We start from the raw sequence: 26444 nt of genomic DNA on the forward strand, positions 1-26444 counted from the left end.
AGAAGTCTCCTAAAGCCCTTTCCAGGATTGGAGATAAGAAAAATAAGTACAGCATTTTTTTTTCCCACTAAGTACTTTGTGCCATGTTCTCACATAACAGAAAGTGAACAGTACATCTGCATAATGAAGATGGCAAAACCTGAATGGAAAAGAAGAAGTTAAAAAAAAAAAATCTGAGACGAAACCAAGTGGCATGGGAGCCACTCTAAAGAAGAGAGCAAAAATCCTTCTTCTCCAAGCTCTTGATTTTATTTTCTTTGCTCACAGCAGCTTTAATTTCATTAGCTTGCACAGAAACATTCAATCCACAGATCAGATTTCTCAAGGATATAGGGAGATCATGTCAATAAAACAAAGCACTAATTAAATCTTTAAACAGCAGCCACATGCTCAGTTAATCCCTGTAGTGGAATCCTAGAAGAAACTTTTGCATCTTGTTGCCCTTGATCTAAAGCATCGCACGTCACCTTCTACAAGAAAAAAACACATGCTGCCAGAAGTGCTCCCAGGTTAATCTGTCCCACTGTTAAGAAGGTCAGGTCCATCTTCTTGAATAACAGCGTGTCTCGTTGGAGAAGGTCACACCGAGGTACCTGGGCAGCATCTGCCATCTGTTGCAATTATTGTAATGAGAAACGAAAAGCCTTCCTGGGCATCCATTTTCACGTGGGCCCTTGGGACCCAGAAGCACGTCGCAAACAATCACGCTTCTGGTTACATTATTCAGCTGCTGCTTCTTCAAAATCACCACATACTTTCAGCACAGAAAACCGGGGTGAATGAAACTACTGTTTCTCAACATCACCCTCCCAGCTAATTCTGAAAAGAACATGCAAACAGCAGTTAAAAGGGCACTGGGAAAATATAAACCTCCCCCAGAACAAAATGTGTGTGATGCTCCTCTTTTGTGTGCAAGGAAGGGACATGAAAGGGTGCTATCTCTAATCCAGGGAGCACTCTTGAAATAAAAAAATATGTTTCTCAGATGCCCTCTTTGTAAAGACATTCTTTCCCTCTCCTTTCTTCTGCTTACCTGCACTAGCCCGACCATCACGCAGGCACCATGAAACATTTACAAGTGGCTTACCAAGCAGATGCTTTTAAATGAAAAAGTTAATTCTGCCTGTTCTCCTCTCTCTCAGCAGAGTCATGTGAATAAAACACAATCAACCTTCAGATTCACTTGCTCTTATACAGTCAGAAAAAGACCTCTGCTTTGTACAAAGGAAGTGCCACATAGGATACCTCGGTCAGCTGGTAGACAGTGCTTCTTCTATCCCCTCTCCTCACATCTCCTTCAACACTGCTCTTAAAAATTTGGCTCAACAATACAAGTGAATTTCAGTTTTACTGAAAGCAGTGGCAAAGATCTCACTTTATCCAGTGGAGTCAAACTTTGAAGCAATTTTTTTCCCCCTATGATTCTAAACAGAGATGCTAAAAACTCTGCTTTGTGATAGGTTGATCCTCTCCTCTCCATTTCTTCCCTGCTCACATGGGAGAATATTGTGACTTATGTTACATTCCAGTACATTACACTGACTGAAACACCTCAGATTTTTCTCAGATTTTTTCTTTCTTTCTTTCTTTCTTTTTTTTCCTTTTTTTTTTTTTTTTTTTTTTTTTTTTTGCTATAGAGGCACATTACTATAAGGAAAACAGTCCTAAGAATTTACTGTTGATATATTTTACATTGTTAGAAGAACATAATTTCTCAGGGAAAGGTCCCAAGTTCTTTACCTGCAAAGTCCCATCTTTGCTTCAGTTTATTTCTTCAAGGAATTCTGACTAACATCTTTGATTCTTGGGAATTGGCATTCATGTTAGTGCTCTTTGAAACATCCACAAACAAAAAAAACCCCATCTGTTAGCTTAGCTTTTCATAACACTGTGCTTTTCATAACACATAGCAAGTGTGGCTATTATGTTCAGTCATTTGTAATAGATTACTAAATATTTGGTCTTGACTTTACAAAGTGTAATTGTACCTTGGTTTCTAATATCCCACTGCTTTTAAAATGCAAGGTAAATAAACTAAAAGACACCCCATAAACGTTTCTCAGTGCAAGACACAGAAGTTGTTTCATTTCTAATTACAAGTATCTTCTTAAACAGTGTGCTTTTTTTCACATCAAAAATCTCATTCCCTTCCATCATAAGCAAGAAAAGCATTAAAACAGCAAAAAAAAAAAAAAACATTTTTTTTTTCAAGCTTACCAACATTACTGTAGTTCTAGAGATGTGTCCTGCCTTAAGAACTTGACCCTGAAAAACTTGGGACCCCTCACATGTTACACATTTCATACCACACTTCAAAGAAGAACATTAAATACCTTGTGACTAGAGTACTGTTTATTTCATAATCTAAACAAACACTGGAATACAGTCTACGCTTTTCTACTTTCCTGCAGACTTTACAACGAGCTTTTCCCCCCCCATAATTAGAACAACGCGCATACACACAGAACATGCATGCTTTCTAACACCAGTAACGAAGGTAAAGAGAGTCAGTTCCCATCATCTTCCTGTTGCCTGTATTAGAAAAAATACTTTTGCTCTTACTGTAGTTATGGCAGTGTGGCTAAGGATACGAAGACTACAACATAGTTTTACTCCCTGCACAGAAAATGTTCATCAAAAGCATGCTGATGGTGATAAATATTACACGTCTATTAAATGAAAGGCATACTTTTATCCCCTTTACTCCCTTTTTAAAAAGACTAAGTGGCTACATGTAAATGCAGTGAAGCAAGTATAAGCTTAATTAATCAGTTTATTCAGATTGGCACTATGGCGCTGCAAGGGCCGACGAAGTGTCAGCGAGGCTCCCCAGGGACCAGCTCTGCTGCAAGATCTCTGCTTTCCACCTTCCACAAGCAGAAGGCAAAGGCCTCGCAGAACGGCGATGCTGGCACAGCGCCGCACCAGACTCCCTGCAAGAGAAGCGCTTGTGGTCCATTAGTGTTTGAGAAAATCTTGTGAGTGGGTTACCTCCCTGGGCAGCTCCACTGGTGGGGCGGCCAGCGGGGCCTTCACACCACCGAGTGGTCGTTGCTGTGAACGCCGGCCAGGATGGTGTGGTTGAGCGAGGAGGCCGAGCGGTCGGAGCCTTCGGTGGGGCCGTTGGCACTCTCGCTGCGCTGGCAGCAGAGGATCTGCTTGAAGGTCGCGCTCATCTCCTTGTCCCGGTAGGAGTAGATGATGGGGTTCATAGCGGAGTTGAACTCTGCCAGGAGCAGAAAGAACTTCTCGTAGGCCAAGACATTGCACTGTGGGCAGCACACATCAAGGAGAAGCAAGACTAGTCCTGGGGTCCAGCAGATTATGAAAGCACCTGGAGAGAGAAAGAGCAGACAAAACACAACAGGACTGGTCACACACTGTGAGGATCTAACAGTCGGCAGCCCTGTCTGCTGCAGGGATTTGCAACTGGGTGATCTTGGAGGTCCCTTCCAACCGCAGCCATTCCATGATTCTACAGCCATCCAAATGGAAGCAGTGAAATTTAATTTTCTATTTCAAGAGTATCTGTTCTTCACTGACCTGATGAAATGGCTGCCCTTCAGAAACCAATGAAAAGTTATGAGCAGCACATTACATAAGCAAGGTGCTTCTCCGCTCTCATTCTTTGCTCTCTGCAAGCACACTTGCCTCTGTCTCTGCAGTACACTTGCAGAGAACACTGATGATGAGGAACATCTTTTTTGTTAGCTAGAGACCTCTGACTAATCAATCCGTTGATCAAGAGAAGCAATGCTGTAATTTATTTCTCTAGCTAGTAACAAAGAAAACCATTTTGTGACTGCTGTGACTGAAGCAGCAGTAACAGAGAAAAGTGCAGGCAGCAATTCTCAAGTAAAAAAAAAAAAGCCTGGGTCATGTTAATCCATATCAGTCCCATTATGTAATGGAAAGTCCTAAGCACACATCCTTCTTGCACTGAAATGTCGTCCTTCAACAGATCTACTTCTTTTCTTAGGGTTCTATTCAGCAGAAATTCAGAGGCTCCTCAGGCTTCAACAGAATAAATGCCAAAGAGCTTTACCCTGATTAAAATGCTTCCCTCTCCCTTCCCTGCTTTGTAAAGCTCTGACAGGGACAAAGCCCTGAACATAATTCTCAGTTCAATGCAGAAATGAAATCAGAATGGCTTGAATTTTTCCAGGAGTGAATGGCAATGTATATTCCAAGGTTAAGGATGTTTTGAATACAAACACCATGGGGAAGTCCTTGCACAAGGGTCATGTCAGAGCAAAGATGGTGCTTCTGAGATTCTCCAGGCTGACATGCTTGGTGGAGGTGGGAAATGAAGCTTTATCATCAGCCAGAGGGCTCAGTGCAGGAGCTGCCATGGGGGCTTCCCAACACTACTCAGCCAGTGCTGCTCTCAGTGGGTTCCTGTGTCACTGTGGTATGTGCTAACACACCACCTCCTTCTTTTTGGCAGCAGTGTGCTCTGTGGGTGTCATGGCTGATCTCAGTCCATCTATTTGCTGTGCCCACCAAGAAGGTGCAGTGTGACACCTTTCCCTGTGGACACACCAGACTCATTTAGTAGTTAGAAAAGTGGTTTCCAAACAGCTTTTCAGAGTGTGCTGTGCTACAGACACTGGATGCCAACCAGGAAAGCACAGACAGGCTTTCAACACACCAAAAAGCAACTCTAAACTGAGCTTGCTTGCAAACAGTGGTGGCACAGTGCCCCTCAATGCCTATCGTTTTGCTGGCCAACAGCGCTCACACAGGGAAAGTATCTGGAGGCGAGCTGCCAGCTGCTGATACAAAGCCCTGACTTCTTTTGCCAAATGACTCTATTAGGGGCTGCCAGTAAATTTACAGAAGAGGCCTGAAATTCTCCCACGCTGAGGTGACATGAGAGACATGAATCCACTTCATAGCTTTTGTCTGCAGGTTTTTTAGATTCCAACAATCCTAGAAAAGAGTACTTGAAGCCTAGGCCAAGGACTTTATTCTTCTGTTCCTTCCTCATATCTATTCCCTCAAGAGCAGAAAATTACATCTCTTTATGCACACATTACCCATGTTGGTTCAGAGGCTGCCCTCCATGCGAAGCAGCTCTGCTGGGCTGGTTTCTGCAGAAACTGAGCAAATCTTGCAAATTAAACTACTCATTGCAGAAGTGATGTGTGTTGTACTCACACTCCTAGCCAGTGAGTGAGGCAGAGGTGGACTTTGTTCCAGCTTGAGCATGTATTTTCTCCATTACACACTGCCTCGAGAGAATAACATCAGGGACGAGAACACTACAAGTCACGGGATCTTCAGTCAAGGGCAAAGGACGATGACAGCATTCTCACCTGGCCTGAAGCAGAAAGCCCAATGTGGGAACAATGGAGCTGATAGGAAAGTTCTATGGCTGCTCAAAGTTGCAACAGAAAGCTTCTAATTTTCCAACAATTATTGATCTTTTTTTAGCTGTTGTTTTATTTCCAATGTTTTGTTGAGAAATTAAATATGACATACAGAACATTTTATTGCTATCTTTTTTTTTATTATTATTCTTTCAAGTATGTTAGCAGTAGCAAAAAAAAAAGAAGTAGGGAGCCATTGGCCATGAGAAAGCCCTGACACCTTTGATTGAATTCTGGTCTCAGGTAGAGTTCTGGAATCCCTGAGCTCCACAGTGTCTGGGCTAGGTCTCATAAACTACACTGTTTATGAAGAAATAGATGGCTTCACACATTAGAGGTAAGTCCCTGACTTTCCAACTAGCTTCTTCCACACAACATCCAAGACTGACCTTTGGGCAGGCACAGCAAGTTCCACACTTCCGAGCAGATGCTCCATTTGGTATTGGGAAGCAAATCCATTGAAGCCAGCCCCACTCAGTCTAGTGGGTTTTGTTTTTCTTTAGCCCCTGGGATTTTCCTTGCAAACTTCCCACCACACTAATGGCTCCTGTGGCTTATTAAGTGAAGTGCTTGCAAATGGTGACAAACAATGACTTGGGTTTTCTCGCTTGTTATTTAACTGTCACTACTCTGGAAAATACTGGATAACATCACACACGGTGAGGGCATGTTTGAAGTAGGAAAGTAAAAATTCCAGGCTCCAGTTACTTCAATTTAGGTCATCAGTTAAAATTGGAATTCTTTCCCTGGAATGAAAAAGCTTGAAATTTATTTTTTCAACCTCTTACTTGGAGTACTTATCAAAGCAAAGTGCTACAAGCTAAAGGTTTGGTTAAATTCTTCCCTTTTCTGAAATCAGCTGTGCACTGATTTCACAAACAATGAAGACTTAAAAATATCATGTTCAATAAGACAATGAGTTCTGAAAGCTTCCAGCTGTCTATATACTGAAAAGATTTCATCATAATTCAAAGTGTGGATGAATTTTCTGCTCAGGAGCATTGCTGACAGCTCAAGCAAATTGCAGGTCCATCTCTAAATGGCACAGATGCAGTGAAACCAACACTATGATGACATACAAAGCAGATTTCCTGCATTCAAAGAATCAAATCTGACCATCTGTGTGGATATGTCAGCATCCTGTACTAGGATAGCACTAGGAGAGCCCAATATGCACAAATGAAGTGCAGACAGGGGCTGAGGAGCACTGATGCCTAGTCACTCTGTGCATGGCTGAGCTCAGCCCTGAGGCCTGGGAAGATGGACTTGATGAATTAGTGACCGTCAGGCTGAGGGAAGAATGGCTAACTAAGAGGTGGGAAGGCTTGGGGAAACTAGAAGAAGTGGCACAGCATCTTTTAAAGATTTAAAGAGACGAGAGAGGTCTTGCTATAGACTGGGAAGCACATTTTACAGCAGAATATGAGACAGAATAAAGCAGTCAAGAAACAAATCTACTCTTCTAGAACTTGCTGTGTGGTACATCACACCCAGAGTTGAAAATCCCGCTCCCTGAGCACAGTTTTGTGCCACTTGCTTTGCTACAGCAGAAGCCCACTGAAAGCTTTTCAGTGACCACAGTGAAACAACATCAGGTCTGCCCTGAACCCCCATTGGGTGCAGCAGTCTGGATTGTATTTCTATAGTAGATGCAAGCTTGGAAACTCCTGTGTAAGTGTAGCATCACATCATGATGTGACTGTAAGAGCATAAAGCCATTGTGGTCAATAGACATGAAACCAAGAATGATAAATCATACAAAAACGAGTGACTTGAAAAAGGTAAGAGAAAAAAACTCCAACAAAACATCAGTGTAAAGGAAACAAGCTACATGAGAATAAACACTGCCAAACCCGTCACTCACTGCTAGGTCCTTGGTCCTCTCAGGAATGTCTGCAGGACTAACACAACAAACTTCAGATATCTCAAGATAAAGTAGGAGAAAAGGGTATGATAAAAACAACATCTGAAAACACAGAAATATTACCTCAAGGTTAAATGTGAGATCACCTCTGTGTTACAGCAGCCAGCCATGCCTCCTGGTTTAGCTTATGGCCAAGAACAGACCATTCAGGATGATATGTTTTCCTACAGGGCACTGTTTTACACTGATGCCTGAGTTTGCAAAAACTTGTTAAGAAACAAAGCAAGTATGAGTCCCTCTCCTGAGAAGCTAGCATAACTGGAAGGAGGACTGGACATTGTGGTAAAGATGTTGAAGAGCAAGGAGAAACACTGCCAACTTAGGTATCTTCTCTTTGTTTTTCAGTGAGCTGAAGGGTAGATCAAGACCCCCTTTGTCCCAGCTCTAGGTCCAGGTCCCATGCTCTTTGCATGGCCACATGCCCCGCAGCAATATCCCCACAGTAGCAATGGGTCAAAGACACAATCCAGCCCTGAAAGCGAGAGCCCTCACGTGGTCACCTCCCAGACACAAGGCAGGGTAGCTGCTCTTGCAACTTCACACATCAGCAGACGAAGCATTTCCTAAGTGGCACTGTTTTTTTTTTTCTCTGTCTTTTCACCTTGGATGGCATAAGACAGCATTTGTTCCATGAACATTCATTTTCCTCTTGCTCACAATAGAGAAATAAAAGGAGTGCCTCCACTCCTGCCAAGTCACACCACTCTGCTCACAGCCTGGCAACCAATCCTCTCCCCATCAAGCACCCACTGCTTCACACAGAAGAGAAGGAAGAGCCCATTTCAAGCAGTGAGGCAGACGGAGATGGAACGAAGTTGAGGGAGGTCATCCTCAAGCTCTTGCCCTCGCCACTACATACCTCTTTTCAAACACTTCTGTTCTTTGTCCTAACCACTGTGCGTCTCTCCTGTGTGCCCTCCTTCACCCCTGTGGGTGTGCACCCAGGCTCTGCTGCTTTCTCACATGGAGAGAGGTAAAGATATACAGAAAGGGCCCATCTTAGGGAACGAGAAGGGAGGCTTAGCTCTCCAAACCCTGGTCTCATAGTGCACCTGGGCAGCCACACCACCTCTTCCAGCAGGACCAGGAGGACACTGAGCATCACTGCTGCTCACCAACAGGGAGCAGGGTCTCGCCGTGCTGAATCCAGCAGCACAGACTCGGCTGGCGGGTGGCTGGGAGAGGAAGCTAGAAGGTGTGTAAAGCACAGTGAAAGAAAAACAAATCGATGCATCCAAAACAAGCTGCAGGCAAGTGGTGGCCTGCCCGCTGTGCAGCATCTGCCACCTCTGTGAAGGTGCAGAGGAAAGCTGGCGTTGCAGCTGCCCTGCTGATTGAAAGCAAACACGGAAGCAGAGAGCCCTCTGCTTGACAAAGCTTCAGCCATCAAGGGCTTCAGAAATGCCTGGCATTTTCCACATCCCCACACAATCACACCCTCAGCAGGGACAGCCGCTCGCTCATCAGCTGCAGTACAACTGCACTTCTTCATGCCCTCCCCATCTGTAAGCTGCATCAATAAACCTCCTTATCACACTGCATACCCTCGTGTGCATGGCATGATAAGTACTGTGTGAAACAGAGCTTTTTATAGTTACGCATTGTTTCCCTCTAGATAGAAATATTATAGAATTAAACGCAAAATGAATGCTGAATTATTATAAATGCAAAGGATCTGCAAAGACCATTTATCATGCTGCAAGCATACAGAGTGTAGGCGTCATCCTTCTAATTTGAGTCTGACATCATTGTCCTTGATTTGCCACAACATTACTACAATATAGCTTATAGTTCTTGGTGAATGAAAACATACTTGTTGCTATTATTTGTAGTTGTTGCTGGAAACAGCATTGGGTAAGGTTTACTTCCATCCATGGAATTCTTATGTGAAAATATAAAATGTGGCTACCACAAATGGACTGGATTAACAAAAGTAAAATAATCCCATGCTAAATTCATAAAAATCCGTACAACTCAAGATATGAGAGTCACGTCCTTGCATCCACTGACTCCACAGGTCCCTGTCAGGATGGCATTGAGAGAGCATCGTTGCAAAACACCTCATGCAGGACAGCAATCTGCAGCATGCAATCTGTCAGCAAGAACTGTCTTATCGAAATGGGTGCTGCCCAAACCCTTTGTTTATTTAAAGTGTCTGTATTTATGGAGTTCCCCTGAATGAAGAAGTAGCACACTTCTTTTACCATAGTCTGTGTTCCTAATTGAGTGCAAAATGTTGCTTGGTTTTCCTGGCTGAGAAACTCTGATGCAGTGGAAACTTTAGGTTTCACACCAGACGGTATGTGTGAGGGGCAGGGGGAATATTGCCAATAGAGTAAAATGAGAAATGAAAACAAAGGAAAGCTAATGAAAATCTGCATCTTTGTGAAAATCTTGCACGTACTTCTTGTAAGAGGATTTGGAGCAGGAAAACCCAGGCAAATGGAAGAAAATTCTCAGTTAAGAGGCATATGGGAGAACCCTGTCTTTCCCAATGCTATACTTGCCCCATCCCTGGGGCTCCCTGTTCTAGTCTCCCATGAGCTCCATAACTGAATCTGCAGGTTACAGACAAAATTCTGACTTCCCTATGGGCAGGGAGCAAATCTCCAACAGTTTTTTCCAGTATCTGAATTTCATATGGAAAATTGACAGGTTTGCCAGATTTTTCAATCCACTGCATGCATGGCTGACAAAGGGATTTTAAAAATAATAAACTGTTTCTCCTGGCACTGAATCCATCCCTGATTTCCTACCTTCTGCACAGATAGATGCACACTCACACTCCAATCTCCTTCTCAATCCTGCTTTCGGATATTGAGCTGCTGTGTTTGGTCAGGCTTTGCACAAATTAATGGCTGCACTGCAGAGGAACACAGGAGCATGTCTTGCTCCAAATCTCACTTCTTCCCAGGAGCAGTACAGTACAAGTCTGCTTCAGCTTTATCTTCGATCTCCTGTGACAGAATTTACTCAGTGTTTAAGGCATGACTATGTTTGTCAACAAATCATCCCCTTTCAGAGGAACCTGGAAGCTTCCTTCTTGAAACACTTATGCTTCTTAGACAGAGTAACAACTTCACTTGAGAGTTTCCTTAGGTCTTTGCCTTTGCTCTGTCTGGGCTGGGAGAAACAAGCATGTGCCAACAAAAAGTAAAGTTCCACTATATATCAGCACCATCTCATTCTTGGTCTTACTCTCTAGTGTTTCATCTGTGACTGTTCACCACTTTCATCCTCATCACAGGATCACAGAACAACAGAACAGCCCAAACAGGAATGGACCTCAGAGAGCCATCAGGTTCAACCTTTCATAGAAAAAAGAAGCCCCCAGAAATTATCTAGCACTCTATCCAGTTGCACCTTGAACGCCTTCAGTGATGTGGACCAGGCCATGTCCCTTTTGTGGCTATTTCAGTGATTGACTGATCTCACTGTAAAAAAATCTTTCTTGTATCATGACAAACCTCTCCTGTTCCAGCTTACACCTTTGCCTTCTCCATGTGGCTCCTTGTAAAGAGAGAGCCTTTGTTATCTTTGTAGCTGCCCTTTAAGTACTGGAGTACTTAAAGTGATGAAGTCTCCCTGAGCTCTCTTTTCCAGGGAGAAGGCTTCCTTCTTTTTAGAAAAAGTAAATAAAATGAAAAACTCTCCCTGAACTCACATACAATTTTGACCACAATTGATAATTTTCTTGGCGTACAGACTCCTCTGATATTTTTTGCTTTCCCTGTTCTCTTTCAAAGCTCACATCACCACACCACCTAATACAATTTATCATTTAAATACTTTGCCTTATAAATTCTTCCGTGAAATTTTTAAGTCTCTACTTTTAAACCAGTTCTGCATCCACATCTGTTGCACAACTGAGTGTACACTGAAGATACATCTGACTCAACAGAGAGACTCATGAAATGCTGACAATAAATGCTATTTAACACCCTCAATAGTATCCTTAACTTGAAGCACGGAAATGTGCACACGGAAAACATCAGTGGCTGGTGTGGTTGTATCTACAGTCCCTACCATCATTACATTTTTCTGTTTTTGGGTGGCTGACATTTTTCAGTCTTCCTCCTTCTGCCAGCGTGCACAGCATGGTGCTCATAGCAAAACCAACTTGGTTTATAAGCCTAAAGTAGAGATAACACCGAGCAGGTTTCTATGATCAGGACTAAGAAATGTCAGGCTTCCCACTTGGACTCTGGATGGCCTTTCCACAGAGCCTTGCATCAGCTGTGGATGTTTTAGATACCGTGCAAGTCTCCGGGCCCTTCTCAGCCTTGCCAGTGCCTGAAACTTTTGAAGTCCGAAATGACAACAGACAGAAAAACCTGAGGATGACCAACATCAAAGCAAAACAAGCTGAAGAGAAAAATGAGATGTGGGCAGCAACAAGCTATCAGAATGGGCTGGTTCACTTCATGGGTACTCACTGAACTCCATCCCAGGTTAGCACTTGCATGGAGTCATTCTTTGCCTGCTGTGAATTGAGTTTGCTGGTCTCTGGCCAGCTGATCCAGCCACATGGAAACTGTCTTCAGTTGACATCTCTGCAGGAGAAATCTAATGCAAATGGAGGAGACTGAGGCTGTTTTTCAAATGATGGGTGCAAACCAAAGTTGTTTGAGTATCCCTTCATTTCAAATGTTTTTGTTTAAAGGACATTTTCCAAAGAAAGCATATTCAAGATGCTTTCTGAAAATAGAAGTCTGAGTGTAAGGCAGCTTATCCATATCCATTTGGATCCCTCAAACCAAAAGGCTGTTAAGAAAAAATGGATATTGTCACTGATCTAATGACTACAGAAGAGAGACAGTTCCTCTTTTTTTTTCCCTCACAAAAGACAAAACTAAGCCACTTAGCCATAAAAAATGCATTTTAGGCAAAAACAGGAAGTCATTAAGTGTCAATGGGCAGGATCCCAACTGATTTTTAAATTCATAAAGATATGTGAAGCTAATCTCTGAATAAAGACCCGGCTGTTGCCAAAACAATTTGAATATTTTCTCTATGTAAAGACAAACAGTAGTCCCTGTGGAGTTTCACTGTTGCCAAAAACCTGACACACACAGGAAACTTGAGTGTCTTTTTCAACTTCCAGTGTTCTACAAGAGACTTAATGCTTTATTATAGACAGAAATGCTCATGCAGTCCCAAGCCAGTGACAGAGGCTTGGTAGGAACAGGAGCACAGAAGTCCTGCTGATAGCAGGCTCCCAATGCAAATAGCACTGGTGCACCTTGGTCATTGTTGACACAGGACAAAGAAAAGCAGGCAGCAGAGCTGCGGAGAAAATTACGAACAAGAAACCACCTTCCAGCCTACATCAGTTGTCCTACTTACACCACCTAGCTCTAATTCTGCCTTCTCTTTAATGGCATGAGGTCATGACTTGACGGGTTGTTTATGGTCATTACATGATTCACCAGACTGGGGACAGACGGGTCTCAAAGAGGACTTGGTTGGGGCAGTTCAGGTCCCTTAAACGGGGACCTGATAAGGATTTCTCACCAGAAAGCAGCTGCTCTGGTCAGAATCTAAGCTCTGGCACCAGACACGCTGAAGTAGAGGTGACCAACAAGCAGCCCAAAGCTCTTCCACACCTGGTGTGGAAAATACTCCTCATATTCATCCATATCTCCATGGAAGATGCCAAAAGCCCCATACCTGCCATGAATGGTGGCAAGGCAAGTGAGAAGGCTGATGGCCAGAGGTTACCTCAGGTAGGACAACTGGCACATACAGACAGCTCACAGGTTGGGCTCTGTTCTGCCTGTGCTTGCAAGGTATATTTAGCAGGAGTGTTCCTTTGCTCCTGTACATGCAGTTTTAAGCATAGAAAAATATTTCACGGTGATGTTGAAAAAAATCCAAACAAACTTGCATTCCCCCACTTTTCTTTTGGAAATCCATTAGTTCACTGTATTCTCCCAGAGAATAGTATTTTCCCAGAGATGGTTACAATGCTACACTTAGACAATTCACTTTGATTGGTAGATTTCAAACAACACTGGTAGAAGAGATAGTTTAATTGTATTTTCTTTTGTTGTTAAGGACATTAAGCACTTCTGGTATTATGTTTGGATGGACTCCAGTTGCAACGCGAGTTTCCAAATGAAGCATGGGTGGATGCAACTTAATGTGCAAAGGCCTGCTTTGATCTTACATAAGACGAAACCAGTTATATTAGAAGAAACGTATGAACTTCTATCTGTTTCCTTAATAGGAATAAAAACTGCTTCTCCCATGCTAGTACCAGACTGTGAATAGGACAAAGTGCTACAAAAGGGCAGAGACACTTGAAATGACAGCATTATATAATCAACTGCCAGAAATCCGTGCATGCTTTCTTTTGATAGAGCCATAGTGAACTGATCCGACAACAGCTGGCTGGGTAAGGTGTGGCAAATGTCCCTTGAGGCAATTGTGTTAAGTCCAGTTACTTGAAACACAGTGTTTAGAAGCATAATCCACCATGACAGCCGTGCAAAACTAAGGGCACAGCTCCAGGGTGATGTGGACAATGGGGTGGTTAAGAAGACTCCAGAGATTCTGGAGGAAGTCCTCCTAGAAAATTAAGTCTTTTGGATTTGTTCAGTCAAAAACAGACCCCCTGCTCCCAGTATGAATGCTAACAAAATAAGACACTACCTGAGAGTAGCAGCAACCTTGGGATACTACCACATCATAGAATCATAGAATCCCAACACCCAAACAGCCTGCCACCAAGGCAGTACAGGAAGAGTGTCTATGCTGAAAGGATACTGCCCCTGCTAACAGACAGCAGCTGACACGTCCACAAATAGCAGCAATAAAACAGATGGAAGGAAAAGCTGTGGGACAGCAGAGAGAAAGAGCACTGCTCTGCATAAGGAAACCACCGTGCGATTAACTACCCAAATTCTGCTTGTGGTGAGTATATGCTGACAGCTTATCAGACAGTCAGATTCCAGGTTTCAGCACTTAATTCTATCTGTGCTCACTTAAACCTGTCCAGATGAGGCTGATTAACATGGGCAGAAAGCACAGCTTTTGGCCTGTATTTCTACTCTGAAGATGTGACATGATTTAAAGGGAAGCTCTCATAGATGCCTCTGGTTTCCTTTTGAACATCCAATGTTTGCTATCTGGACAAGATCATGTTATACTGTAACTTATGTCTTAGGTATGAGGGAGAAGGAAGATTAGTGTTTTATCACCTGCAATGAAACCAGTCTCAGGATTCATTAAAGGTATTATCAAGAAGCAGGAAGCACTGCAACAGTGTACAGTAAGTTTTTTTTTCCATCAGAAGGATATCTGCTGTCCTGCAGCATATAATTTTACTGCAGAAAAGACAGCATTTCCCATTCTTAAAATGAGAGATACAGTGAGCAGTGGAAATGTTTCATTGCTACTGGTAAATACCTGAATTCCAGAGACATCTTCTTTGTAACTTCCTTTGTCCATGCCCTCATTGATATTAATTAAAACTCTTTTTCAGGCAAACACACACCACCACCCTGATAAAATTTAGCCTTTATTTCAAATCATAGCTTCGAGAATCACATTGCCAAAACATGTCTTAAACTGAAAAAGAACACGCATCTTCAGCCAGTTCTTTCTCTGTTAATAATGGGAATACAGCCACAATGAAAGAGATGCTTTGCACAGCTCTGTGTTATGTTGTCAGGTCAGCAGGGGCAGGCAAAAATCAAAGCAAGGGAAGAATTCAGAACACATCAGACACCTCTAATGAAAGAGGCAGTCCCAGTCTAATCCTCCAAGAGGGCCATTAATACTGCTTCTGGGTTGGATCAGTGATGAGTACTCTGAGTTCCCTCACATTCGTGCACTTATTGATGACGTGAGTTCAAAGCACTGGTCTCATTCTTGTGTCCTCACTGCTTTTCAGGAGCAGTGCTCTCCTGCTCTCAATTTAACCCCTGTGTAGACAAAGCACGGCACCTTGAAGTATCCAAAAATAGCACTTGCCTTTCAGCTACTACGTTAACACCACATCCTGCGTCATTGTGGCTTGAAGATTTCTGTATAAATAGCTTTTGAAACCACAAAAGAAAGAACAGTGTCATACCATCTGAAGGTTGCTCAATCCATGTGTTTCTGGGGATGCAACTGCATTAACCTCTGGCAAACTGCTTACTTCAGTGTCCCCATAAAAGACTGCAGATTTTGGCTATGATAAAAAGAATAACAATGATGAAAAAAAATAGCACAAGGTCTTCTCTTTCATTTCATTCATTCCCACCTACACATGAAAGAGAAACTATATTGTGTCAGAATGCTGCAGAACTTTCCATGGCACAATCGATCTGGTACCCAGCCACCTTCATCCAGACAGATAAAGGTTCTTTAAATCCAACCCCTATCTGTCCAGTGAGGAAGGAAGAGGTAACTCTGTCCTTTTTTAAAGTGAACACTAATCCCAGATGTGTAAGCATGCAGGACACATCACTGGGTGTCAAGAGCAGAACATACCCATGAAAAGATCTGCTCCATGCTTGGAAATTCTGAGACTGAAAGAAGAATATGAAAAAGATTGGTATCCAAAAAGCAAACAGGTAGCGCTCACTGGCATGGCCAAGCATGTGTCAAGCATGACTGAACTCAGGCACACAGGAATTACATTTTACTGAAATACCAGAGCATCAACACTAAGCGTTTCTCTTACAGCACAAACCTGAAATAGTGCCTGCAGGATCATTCAGAGGTTTTGATTCAGCAGTGCTCACATTTTGACTCATAGAGTCACAGGACAGTTTGAGTTGGGAGGGACGCTTTAAGGCCATCTAGTCCAACTCCTCAGCTATGAACAGGGACACCTACAGGGATATCAGGTGCTCAGAGCTGGATCCATCCTGACCACGAGTGTCTGCAGGGATGGGACTCCACCACCTTGCTGGGCAATCTTGCCAGTGCTTACATCTGATTGCTTTGGGATGGCCACACTGATGTATGAGTTTGCAAGATTTCTACAGTTCTTTATAGCAGATAGTTGTGCATCTAAAGCTATGGGAAGCAGCATGGGTTAAGTGGGAGAGCTTTAAGGCTTTCTGCTCAGGAATTTTATGGGGAAAAAAAAAAAAAAAGGAAATGAATTAGTACACTGCAAGCAAACTGCCTGCAAAACCTTTCTAGTCAGCAAAGTAACTACATCCAAGAAGTACTTCTGGTGTTCTACATGAAACAAACAGCTTTTTTTCTTCTCCAGATAAGAAGAAAAATCTTGAACCATTCAGTAACATGCTTAAGGAAGCCAATCAGAGCTGATCTCATTTTTTGTCAAAAGAAGTACTAAGGAACATTTGCCAGAACACCAACACAGGAGAGAGGTGAGCAGGTGTGCCCTGCTGCAGCTCTGATCAGCCTTGTGGACATGATGGAAGGCTCCTGGTGGCCCTGGCCCTGGCTGCCTTCTCACCATGGGCTGTCTCCTTCCTGTGCTGAATATTCAGAAGCACAAACTTGCTGAGCAAATCATTCCTTGCTACAACTCTTAGCTAACTTCTACTGGGAGCATTTCTATTTAAAGTGACCTCCACGGCACTGAGCATTCTGTCCAATTGACACACATGCCCTTCAGCATCCAGCGATGGAAATAACCTAATGTGAGCCCCCTCCACCTCCACTGCAGAACGATTCAACCTTCAGGGGAGCTACAAAATGATTAAACGTTTTTGGATGTTTCTGTCACTGATATCTCTCATGCTGGTTCAGGAAATTTCTGAACCTATCTCTAACCCTAAAAACCCTCTTCTAACAGCTCTTTAAAGTGCTGGCAACATGCCTGACTTTTCTTAGCACTTTGCATTTTTTTTCTTTTTCCTGGAGCACTGAAGATAGAGGTCTTTAAACAATGAAAATATACTTTTAAGTATGCAGACTTTTTTTTCTTTCTTTCTTTCTTTTTCCTTCTTTTTTTTTTTTAATGGTCAGTGCATGTCATGGAGGTAGCGGAGATGGACTCAAGATGTTGATGCACATCTCTTATTATCACAGATTTACAAAGCACATGCAGCATCAAGTATGTTCAGCTTTGTAGGCAATATTAGTGCCTTCTACACACATCATAACAGGACTGCTTTCTTAATAACAAAAAACCTAAGCATCAGAAGCCTTCTTCTCATGTTTACTTTTTGTTTGCTGCGGTTTCTGTTGAAGAAATATTCAATAAAATTGCTACAACAGCAGACATTCCTCTTTCCTATTAACAAGCAATAGCAGCACAAAGATGTCAGAGCTTCTCTAACAAAATTTTTGGCAAATATAACATTTTCTATTATCCTTTTAGTTAATTCTGGGGAAATTTCCACTCAGCAGTGAAATATGCAAAGGACACATAACTGACACCGTACAAGATCTGATCTGCTGTACAAATTGAAGGTAATGTGTTCACCAGAAGCAAGCAGAGGGGAGAAACTAGCTGTGATGGACCCCAAGAACCAATGTTCCATAGGCAATATATCTGAAGACAGATGTTTTGAGCTACCACTCACCTACTCAGCTGGGCAGGCAAGGTGGTCCCCCACCCAGGTGGTGCTCCCCTACAGATGGAGAGATAAACCCACATTTGGCTTGTGAAATTAAGATCTATATCCATAAAAGAAATTTAAGAGGTTAAATCCTCAGCGCATGCTCCTGAACAGTTTGTTCGGATCCACTCATTGTTTAAATGAATCTGTTTTTAATACACATTGAATAAAACATGAGGTAGAATGCCAGTGGCAGTGTAAAACATAAGAAATGAAGAATTCCCCCTGAAAACATGAAAAAGGAAAACCTCATGGGAAACACCACCCATCACTAAACTATGCTCTATAATGTGTTTAAAAAGTCTAATTTCTTGTGTGCACATGGCTTAATCCAGAGCTTACATGCCCGTGTGGTGGAGCAGCACAATGTATATGGAAGCCTTTTGCTCTCCATGAACAGCATATGGCAGCATCTGATGTATGCATAAACTGCAAGGCCAAGTGTTCTCCTCAGCTAGAAATGCAAAGTTAATTACTCCAGCTAATTATCTGGCTTCATTGGTTTGTCTAAATGGACTCCTCCTCACTCTACTGAGTCCCAAAGCTGAATTTTTCTGTTCTTCAAGACCAGTACAAAGGGATCCATCCAGAGGGACTTTGACACTCTTGAGGAGTGGGCCCTCAGGAACGTACTGAGGTTCAACAAGGCCATGTGCAATATTTTGCATGTGGCTGGGGGCAATTCCAGATATAAGTAGAGACTGGGAGAACTCACTGAGAGCAGCCCTGCCAGGAAGGATATTAGGGCATGGATATGGATATGAGTTGGAGCTGGGTGGGCTTTCAGGTCCTTCTCAACGCAAGTCATTCTATGATATTTAGTGGCAACTCTCTTCATGCATCTTTGGCTGAAAAGCCAAAGATTAATGCTGATTATCCTTACTGGGAGCTGCTTTAACCCACATGGCCTATATAAGGCATATATATACATAGCCTATCAGCTAATACACATTCCCTTCATTTTCACCTTTTCAAAACACAAAATGACAATGTGAAGGATGATGAACTGTAACAAGCTCTGCTGATGATGGGAGGTGGATCCAAGTGAGAACAGTGCCTGTGGCTTAGAGAGAGCAGGTGAAAGACCAGCTCACTACAATCCTTGCTCTACTACACTACGTAACAGGTACTTATATTCAAATAGTAACTAAAAAATCATCAGCTCTTTAAGGAACAATGAATACATTCCACTGTTCCAAACTACAAAAGAAAGCTTTGTTGAAATATATGCATAAATCTTCATAAAAACATCACACAGCTCCTAGAAACTATGCCATGCATTGTAAGAAACACCAATTCATTTTCAGCCTGCATTGCAGCTGGTTTCTGGAAGCCAGGCTGATGACATTCTTTCAGAGGTAACTTCCTTGGCTTTGAGGTTTTATATCTGTCCCAGTGCAAACCTCCTTCACATCAGCACTTACACACCTGCCAAGAAGGGGCACTTAGAAGTTTAATTTACAGTCAGTGCAGTTATTAAATGGATACTGAGGCTTTATGATGCCATGTGCTCAGGGGCTGTAGCAGAAGAGGGGCTGTAGCAGAAGCAAGCCTTTCACTATTTTAAATTACTATAAACACTCACTATAAATAGACTTAACTGTCAAATCATATGCTTCCAGTGATTCTGTAGGAACACACATGAAAGCATAACACTGAACCACCCAAAATGCACACTGTGACCTCTTTAACTTCTTCACAGGTTGAAAAGAAGTAATTTCTTATTCTTGCATGGAGGCTGCAACAGCTGACCATCTCAGCCAGAACACCACATACCACACTCACCTCCTGCCCTAAGGTGAAAGAGTAGCTTGCAGTCTCCTCAAATGCTCTCTTCTGCTCCTCCAAGGAGTGAGAAGGGCAAAATTTTCAAGTTACATATGGTTAAAAGAAAGCTTAAAAGGTAATTTAGATAACAACTACAATCAATACACAGCAGTTCCTTTTGTGCGCAGTGAGATGCAAACAAAGCTGCTGCGTAGGGGAGGCTGGATAACATCAGTACAAAACAGAAAGAACCTTTTTGATGCAGAAACTTGAGAACCAAATATCCTCTACATTGCTACTGCTTCAGAAATCACCCATCAGAAAATAAAAATATGATATTTTTTGTAAGGTGAAAAGGGAAAAAATAGTCTTAATGTTTTTTGATTTTGTTCTATGCAATCCTTATTTTTTTTTATTTTTATTTTTTACTTGAGCATACACACAAAGGCAGGGGATCTCCTAGGATAAAAGCTGGTTTGCACTGAATGTGTCTGCATGGGAGCAGTCCCAAATGCTCATGTTTAGAGCATTCAAACTTTAAGTGAAGAGTCAGGAGAGACTCACAACTCCCGTACTCCAATCACCAGCCACAAGAAGAGCTGCAAAAAGAGAAACCAAGGCAGAAACCACAAACAACAAAATACACTCTGTTAAAACCTTCACTACCATATAAACATGTGAAAGAATACTGTGTCTTAGCAGTGCAAGGCACACTGCCTATGCTAGGCAGTACTGCTGTGTTGGTCAAGTTCTTTGCATCCTGGTTATGCACTGGGGATGCAACAGCATTGATTTTTAGACAGGTGCAGGTTTCTCACACGTCACTCACTGCCTCCAGAGCAGTCATCTTTCTGTTTGCAGAAAAGCCATGCTTTGGCTCCCTCAGAAAACTCTTCATAACCCTTTTCCCAGTTAACTGAGAGAAATGGCTGCCTTCTACATCATTTAAGGTGGTGGTTCCTTTTTATATAAAGGAAGAAATATATTTCCCTGATAAACGTTTGTAATCTGGAGGTTGGTATTTCACTATTTAAAGTACCTACCCAAATAGACGGGTATGCTAGCAAATTTTTAAACGTAACCCACCTGTGTCAAACACAGACCTTGCAGCTGACGATTAATAAGCACAACAATATTGGCTTTGTAATAATGTTATCAGCCCCTCTTTGTTTCTCATTCTGCTGCCAGCTGAAGAGAGAAATCAAAACCCAAGCTGTTCATTGCTCACTTTGACTGAAATGAAATGGTTCTCCAGTAACTATGCAGATGCTCTTTTGCACAGCTCCTGGGAATTGATTGATTGATACATGTGCAGGGATTGGCAGGTGATAGTGAGTCCCCAGTGCTGGTACAACTGCATTACATCCTGTGAGCAGGGTGCGCAGTGCCCTCTACTCTAAAAGAAGTTGGATGAAGTTATGGTAGAAAATGTGTAATTAAATAGCTTTATTCTGATGATTATCAATGGTTAACAACTTTAAAAAAAAACCCCATGCAACTCGAGACATCTAGTTACATATCTAAAAGCACTCTGCATCTTTTTTTATTTTTTAAGTATCCTTCCTTTTCCTTTTATGGACTGCAATTTCATTTTTAGTTTGTTTAACAGAAGAGCGTAGCAACTGTTCTACAAATACACAATAGATTTATACAGCTTTTTTTCTTTCTTTTTTTCTTTCAGAGCTTCTGCTGGGAAAAATTCAAGTCTTTGTTACTCCTCACACTTCTAGAAAAGCAGAAAGTGGGCATATAAAAGCAACTTCAAACAAGGGGAGAAGAGATTTATCAATACCATATGTAAGAAAGACTTCTTCCTGTTGCTACAGCAGTATCAGAAAATAGGAAACAGCTCTCAGAACGCTTTTAGGTGAACAAGGGAGGCACTGAGTCCAGGGTCATAGGAAACAATTTCCATGAAAAGGAGATAAATGCGTCAGCTTGGCAGCTTCTCTTGCTTGTAACAGCGAAATTCTCTCTCTCTCCTTCAGGGAACACTTCCTCTTTCACAAAAGGAGATATTTCAAAAAACTTAACGGCCCTTGCAAACCCACAGTTATATTTGCAAATGCATACTGAAATATAAAGTCATTTATTGAAGCAGAAAGACCCAGGGAGACATCCCTTAGTCCAACACAGCAAAGACCAACAGGCATGCTTCTCCTCAGTTCCCTCACTGAGTTACTGGAAGTCTGGTTCTGTTGGTTTGGCTGTTCCAAATAACCCTCAAAGCTTTCAGCAACAGCAACCAAAGGTTACTGCTCCAGCAGACTGCAGCAGACGCCCTCTGGACACGAAGTACCCACTTATGGAAGGCCTGTGAGTTTGAGCACCTCATTATTGAGCACAACCTCCCACCATCAACAGCACTTCAGAGTGGAAAAGAAATGCATCAGATTTAACAAGTGATATCACCTCTAAAGCCCTTCCATACCAGTTCAGAGTCCATTTATCTGCTCTCCAGGTTTTTCTCCAAGCTTGCACTGATCATGCTTTTTACCTTTCTCCCTGTGCCAGCAATTAAAATAAAAAAGAATAAATTCTGAGGGAAGCCAAGCTCCCTATGAGTTCAAGATTTCTGACAGAGCAGCTATGTGGAGTGGGGAGGAGGAGGAGGGACAAGTAAATGCCCAGACCCAGGCCAACACCATGCTCACTACCAGCATGTCATGGCCCCAGCCATGATGCAGCAGGCATGACCACCTGATTTTCTGCAAGCACCTGCATTTTCCAATAGCATCTCTCTGACAACCTGCAGTTACAAACAGAGGGCTTTTTTTCTTTTTTAGGCTGAGCCAAGTGGAAGGGATCCAGCATGAAGGGTTCTAGAATGAGACCTGCAGACAGCATGAGGATTTTCTGCTGTTGTCATTACTTTCAGCATTAAAGAAGTGCAACAAGTGTGAGTGAATGACTGAACCTTACTCATAGAAAGGCTGAAAACATAAATTAAAAAAGCAGACTTTTGTCTGAAACAAAAAAACACACGTCCATCTGTGAGCTCAGTGATGGCATCCACAGCTGTATGAAACAGGAAGCTGTCCTGCTAGTAACGCCAGAAACAGAAGCACTCCAATCACATTTGTCATTCACATTCAGCTTCAAAATGCATGCATTGTCAAAAACCCAGGCCTTCTCCTTTAACACATTTCTCATGTGGAGACTGCAAGCAGGGGGGCACAAAGGCTGTTGTCTGAAGGCTGCAGTCACTACCCACCAGCCAGGAAGAGGGCAGATGATGCATCTTAGATGTCTCCACATGCATTCCTACTGGAAACAATTATATATTTTGATGTTACGAGCCATTAAAACTACAGAGGCAGGAATAATATCAGACAGAAAATTCTATTTTTCTATTTTCAGGACCCAGAGTTCTTGCTCCTGCTGCTTGGGTGGAACGAAGCAACATGCCAGCAGCACCCTTCTCCTCTCCCACAAAACAGCCTCTTGTTCAAAATGTTTTCCACTGCTCCAAACAAACAGTCCTTCAGTGCCTTGCTGAGTACAGTTTTGCACTGTGACAAGTTAACAGCTGGCATTTTTGTGCACACAGCCCTGAGCTGAGGCCTAGCTGTAAATTTGGCCTTGCTCTCTTGGCTTAGCACTTCAGCAGTTTCCACCGATACACAAATGCCATCCCGAAGATGAAAATGCAAGCCAGTGGCCAGACTTGTACTGTACTCTAGATCTCCCCACACTGCAAGACAATGTACTCTAAGCCTGACTGTCACCTCTTCTAAAGGATGGATTCCCATCTTCTGTTCCAAAAATGCAGCAGAAGTGTGAGATCAGAAGGCCTTCTTAGCTGCGTACTGGGCTGTTACAAGCAAATCTACTTAGACACACTGACTACCTGCATTTTTATTGATCATAACTTCTAACTTCAGCTTTTTTCAGGTTGCTGAGAGTTCTGGCTTAAAACAAATGCCTCCCAGGCGCGCATCCATCTCAGCCCCTTCAGAGAGACCCAGGCTGATGGGGACTGTCATGGCTGCAGCACTGCTAAGTGGAATTAAGGCAGCAGGGAGAGCACTATGGTGCTGATTCATTCTGGTTTAGCGTGCATTTTCACTAAGTGAGTTTTAACTCTGGAGCCAGTGGTTTGTTACTTCACCTGGACATAAGGGAAAAGGTTGTCTTCTGCTGTCTGGGGATAAGGGTGTGACTTCCAAATGCTATTATTCATAATAAAGATAAAAAAACAATTTCTTTGGCCTTGTAGAGAAGAAAACCTATTTCTGAAATTTATTTTTAAAGACTTTTTGAAACACGAAACAACCAATGCAAGCAATTACAAGACTTTTTATTTCACTTTTATTTTTAAATAAAAATATAACATGGGTGTAAACCTTGAACTACTCAAGTTTTATCTCTCTCTGGCCATTCTTAGAGGAACCCAGAGAGTTCTCGTTTGCCCTTCAAATTTATTTCTTCCCTGAAGGGTACTAAATTACAGTGAAGTCAGGGGAAAGACTTTTATTAAAGTCTCATTTCCATTGTGTGTAAAGAAATGGATTTACTAGAGAGATTTTTCTCCTTCAAAAATAAAATAAAATAAAACCACATTCCTGCCGTGGGACATGATGGAAGTTCCTCAAAGCACAGTTTCAAAGGATCCCAAATGAAAATAAATACTACTTATTCTTAACTGAGGGGGGGAAAGAAGGGGAAAAGTTTCAAATGGTTTCCCTAGGGTGAAGTGATGAATTACAAGGGGATACCTGGAATACTTTAGAGAAAAGACAGTTACCAAGGACATATCCGCTTTAACTGAGGATGTAATAAATTCATTTGGGAGAGTCAGTGAAGAAATTAAAGAAAACGTTATTAACCAAACTTCTAACACACCCCATCAGGCTCCAGGTTCAGAGAAAGAGCTGCCTGCTTCCAAGGCACCAAACAATTTTCCTTTAGGAGTGAGAGCTTGCACAGGCTTGTTTTGAAAAAGGAAGCTAGTCAGGAGGTTTACTGCACAAAGAAACAGTCCATGGTGTAATTTCTGCATGCCACATCTCTTTATTCTTTCTCTTTTCAGTACCCTCACCTGCCAAGCAGTGCTGAGAAGTTATTTGGTTTGGGGCTACAAGGTGTGATTTGATAAGATCAGCTGGACTACATTTGCAGGAGTAAAAATACAGCAGTAAAACTGACCAGCAAATGAGATTCAGAGAGACTCGTTAAGTGTCAGAGAGCATACAGGGTACTGCTCTTTCTAGCAGCATAGAAAAAGCAAGAAAGCAAGAAAAAAACATCAAGTCCAAATTACTATGTAATGATGTATGCATTGCAACTTAGACTCTTAGCAAGTTTTCACACTTCCATTATTTCAACTGAGAGCAGAAACCCATCCTTCTGATTTTTAATTAGATCTTTATAAAAAGTATTCATCCTTTTTTCAAACTATGCAGTATCTAGTTAATACAGCAAGAGAGCTACATCAAGAAAATAAGAATATGGACACTTACATGTAAGAATATAAGAAGTAGTAACCCGCTTTTGTTATGGATAATAAACAGCATGAAAATTTTATTCGTTTGTATTAAATCAGAGTTACTTCACAGTTACACAGTGCAACAAATATCAGCAATAATCTAAAGACTGCTATTTTTCCCTCACCTACGTGCAAGTTGAAGGTACACTTTTTTTTTTTTTTTAATTCCAACATCAAAATATCGTTAGGGCAGAAAAGAAAAAAAGGATAATATGTAATAATTTTTGAAACCATCTGCACGCCAACTGTATGTGCTACTTTCCTTAAAGGAAGCAATCATCACTGCTCTTCCACTGAGAAAAAAAGAAGAAAATCCAAGCCATCAAAAATCATAAAGGCCAAAATATAATATTAAAAATACAGTAGGATAATTTTAATGATTTCACTTCTTCATGCACATATTTGGTGATGTAACTCGGAAGTACTACAGCCATACTACAGCTTTGAAAGCACTTATTATAAATCTTCTATTCCTCCACATTCCTCATGCAATAGTAATAAGAATTAATCTTGTAAACTCCACGAGGGGCACTCCATTTAGACTACGGCCATCAGCCACAATTTCCCAGTTTACTTGACTGTGGGTTAAATTCACAGTTTATGCAGTTTTAAAATATACTTATCTAAAAACACTGGGACTGTGCATAACTGCACCCTGTGTGTTAGAACAGAAAGTCATTGATGCTCAGGCTCATATTGCCAGTGCCAGTCCCAGAGTTTATTGCCTTGTTTTTCCGCCAGGACTAAATCAATACACAAGCGACATTACTGTGATGCAGGGGTCAGTCTGGGTTGGTAACTCTGAATGAGGCCCCGTGCTGGCCACAGGGTAACCTGGTATTTATGACTTCACACTCCCTCACTTTCAGAGAAGATGGAAAATGTCCTCATGCTGGCCAGACCTCATTACCCAACTCAGCTTTCCACGGAACATGCAACGCTAGTGAAAAAAAAAACTGGATACTACTGTTTTCTCCAAACAGGGCCATCAATACTTTGTAGGAGGATGTATTCAAGACGACAGGCTCACGGCTAGCTGAAAAATGCTGCTGAAGACTCTCTCTCTTTCTGCCAGCACAACTCCTCAAAGAGAAGATGAAGAAGTCAAGCTGTCCTCTTCCTGTCGCAGGGCTCAGAGTTCAACCTCAGCCTCTCTGAAGCATCCTTTTATCAGCTGCATATGCTACCAGAGCTGATGTTCACTTTGGACCACAACAGTAACCTTCCATGGGCAGGGAAGGTCCACTGAAAGTCAAGTGAAGCCATGACCAAGCCCTGCCTAGACAATATCATATTGATATCAACCCAGGACTACTTGGGTATGAGCGAAACATATTTAAGAAAGGTTAGGTATATCA

At 42.1% G+C, this 26444-nt stretch overlaps 1 protein-coding gene across 3 annotated transcripts in view; it reads right to left on the minus strand.

Annotated features, from left to right (window-relative positions):
* Window positions 1-227: 227 nt before the first annotated feature.
* The window catches only part of LPAR1 (lysophosphatidic acid receptor 1), a 67528-nt gene continuing 41311 nt past the window's right edge, over window positions 228-26444 (minus strand). For all 3 annotated transcript variants that reach the window (XM_010726143.4, XM_085213267.1, XM_085213268.1), the window contains exon 4: window positions 228-3334. In XM_010726143.4, coding sequence (XP_010724445.1) covers window positions 3033-3334 — 302 coding nt within the window. In that variant the 3' untranslated portion in view covers window positions 228-3032. The remainder of the gene's footprint in view (window positions 3335-26444) is intronic.

This window comes from Meleagris gallopavo, chromosome Z (genome assembly GCF_905368555.1).
Source record: "Meleagris gallopavo chromosome Z, MGAL_WU_HG_1.1, whole genome shotgun sequence".
In the NCBI taxonomy this organism is placed as follows: Eukaryota; Metazoa; Chordata; class Aves; order Galliformes; family Phasianidae; genus Meleagris; species Meleagris gallopavo.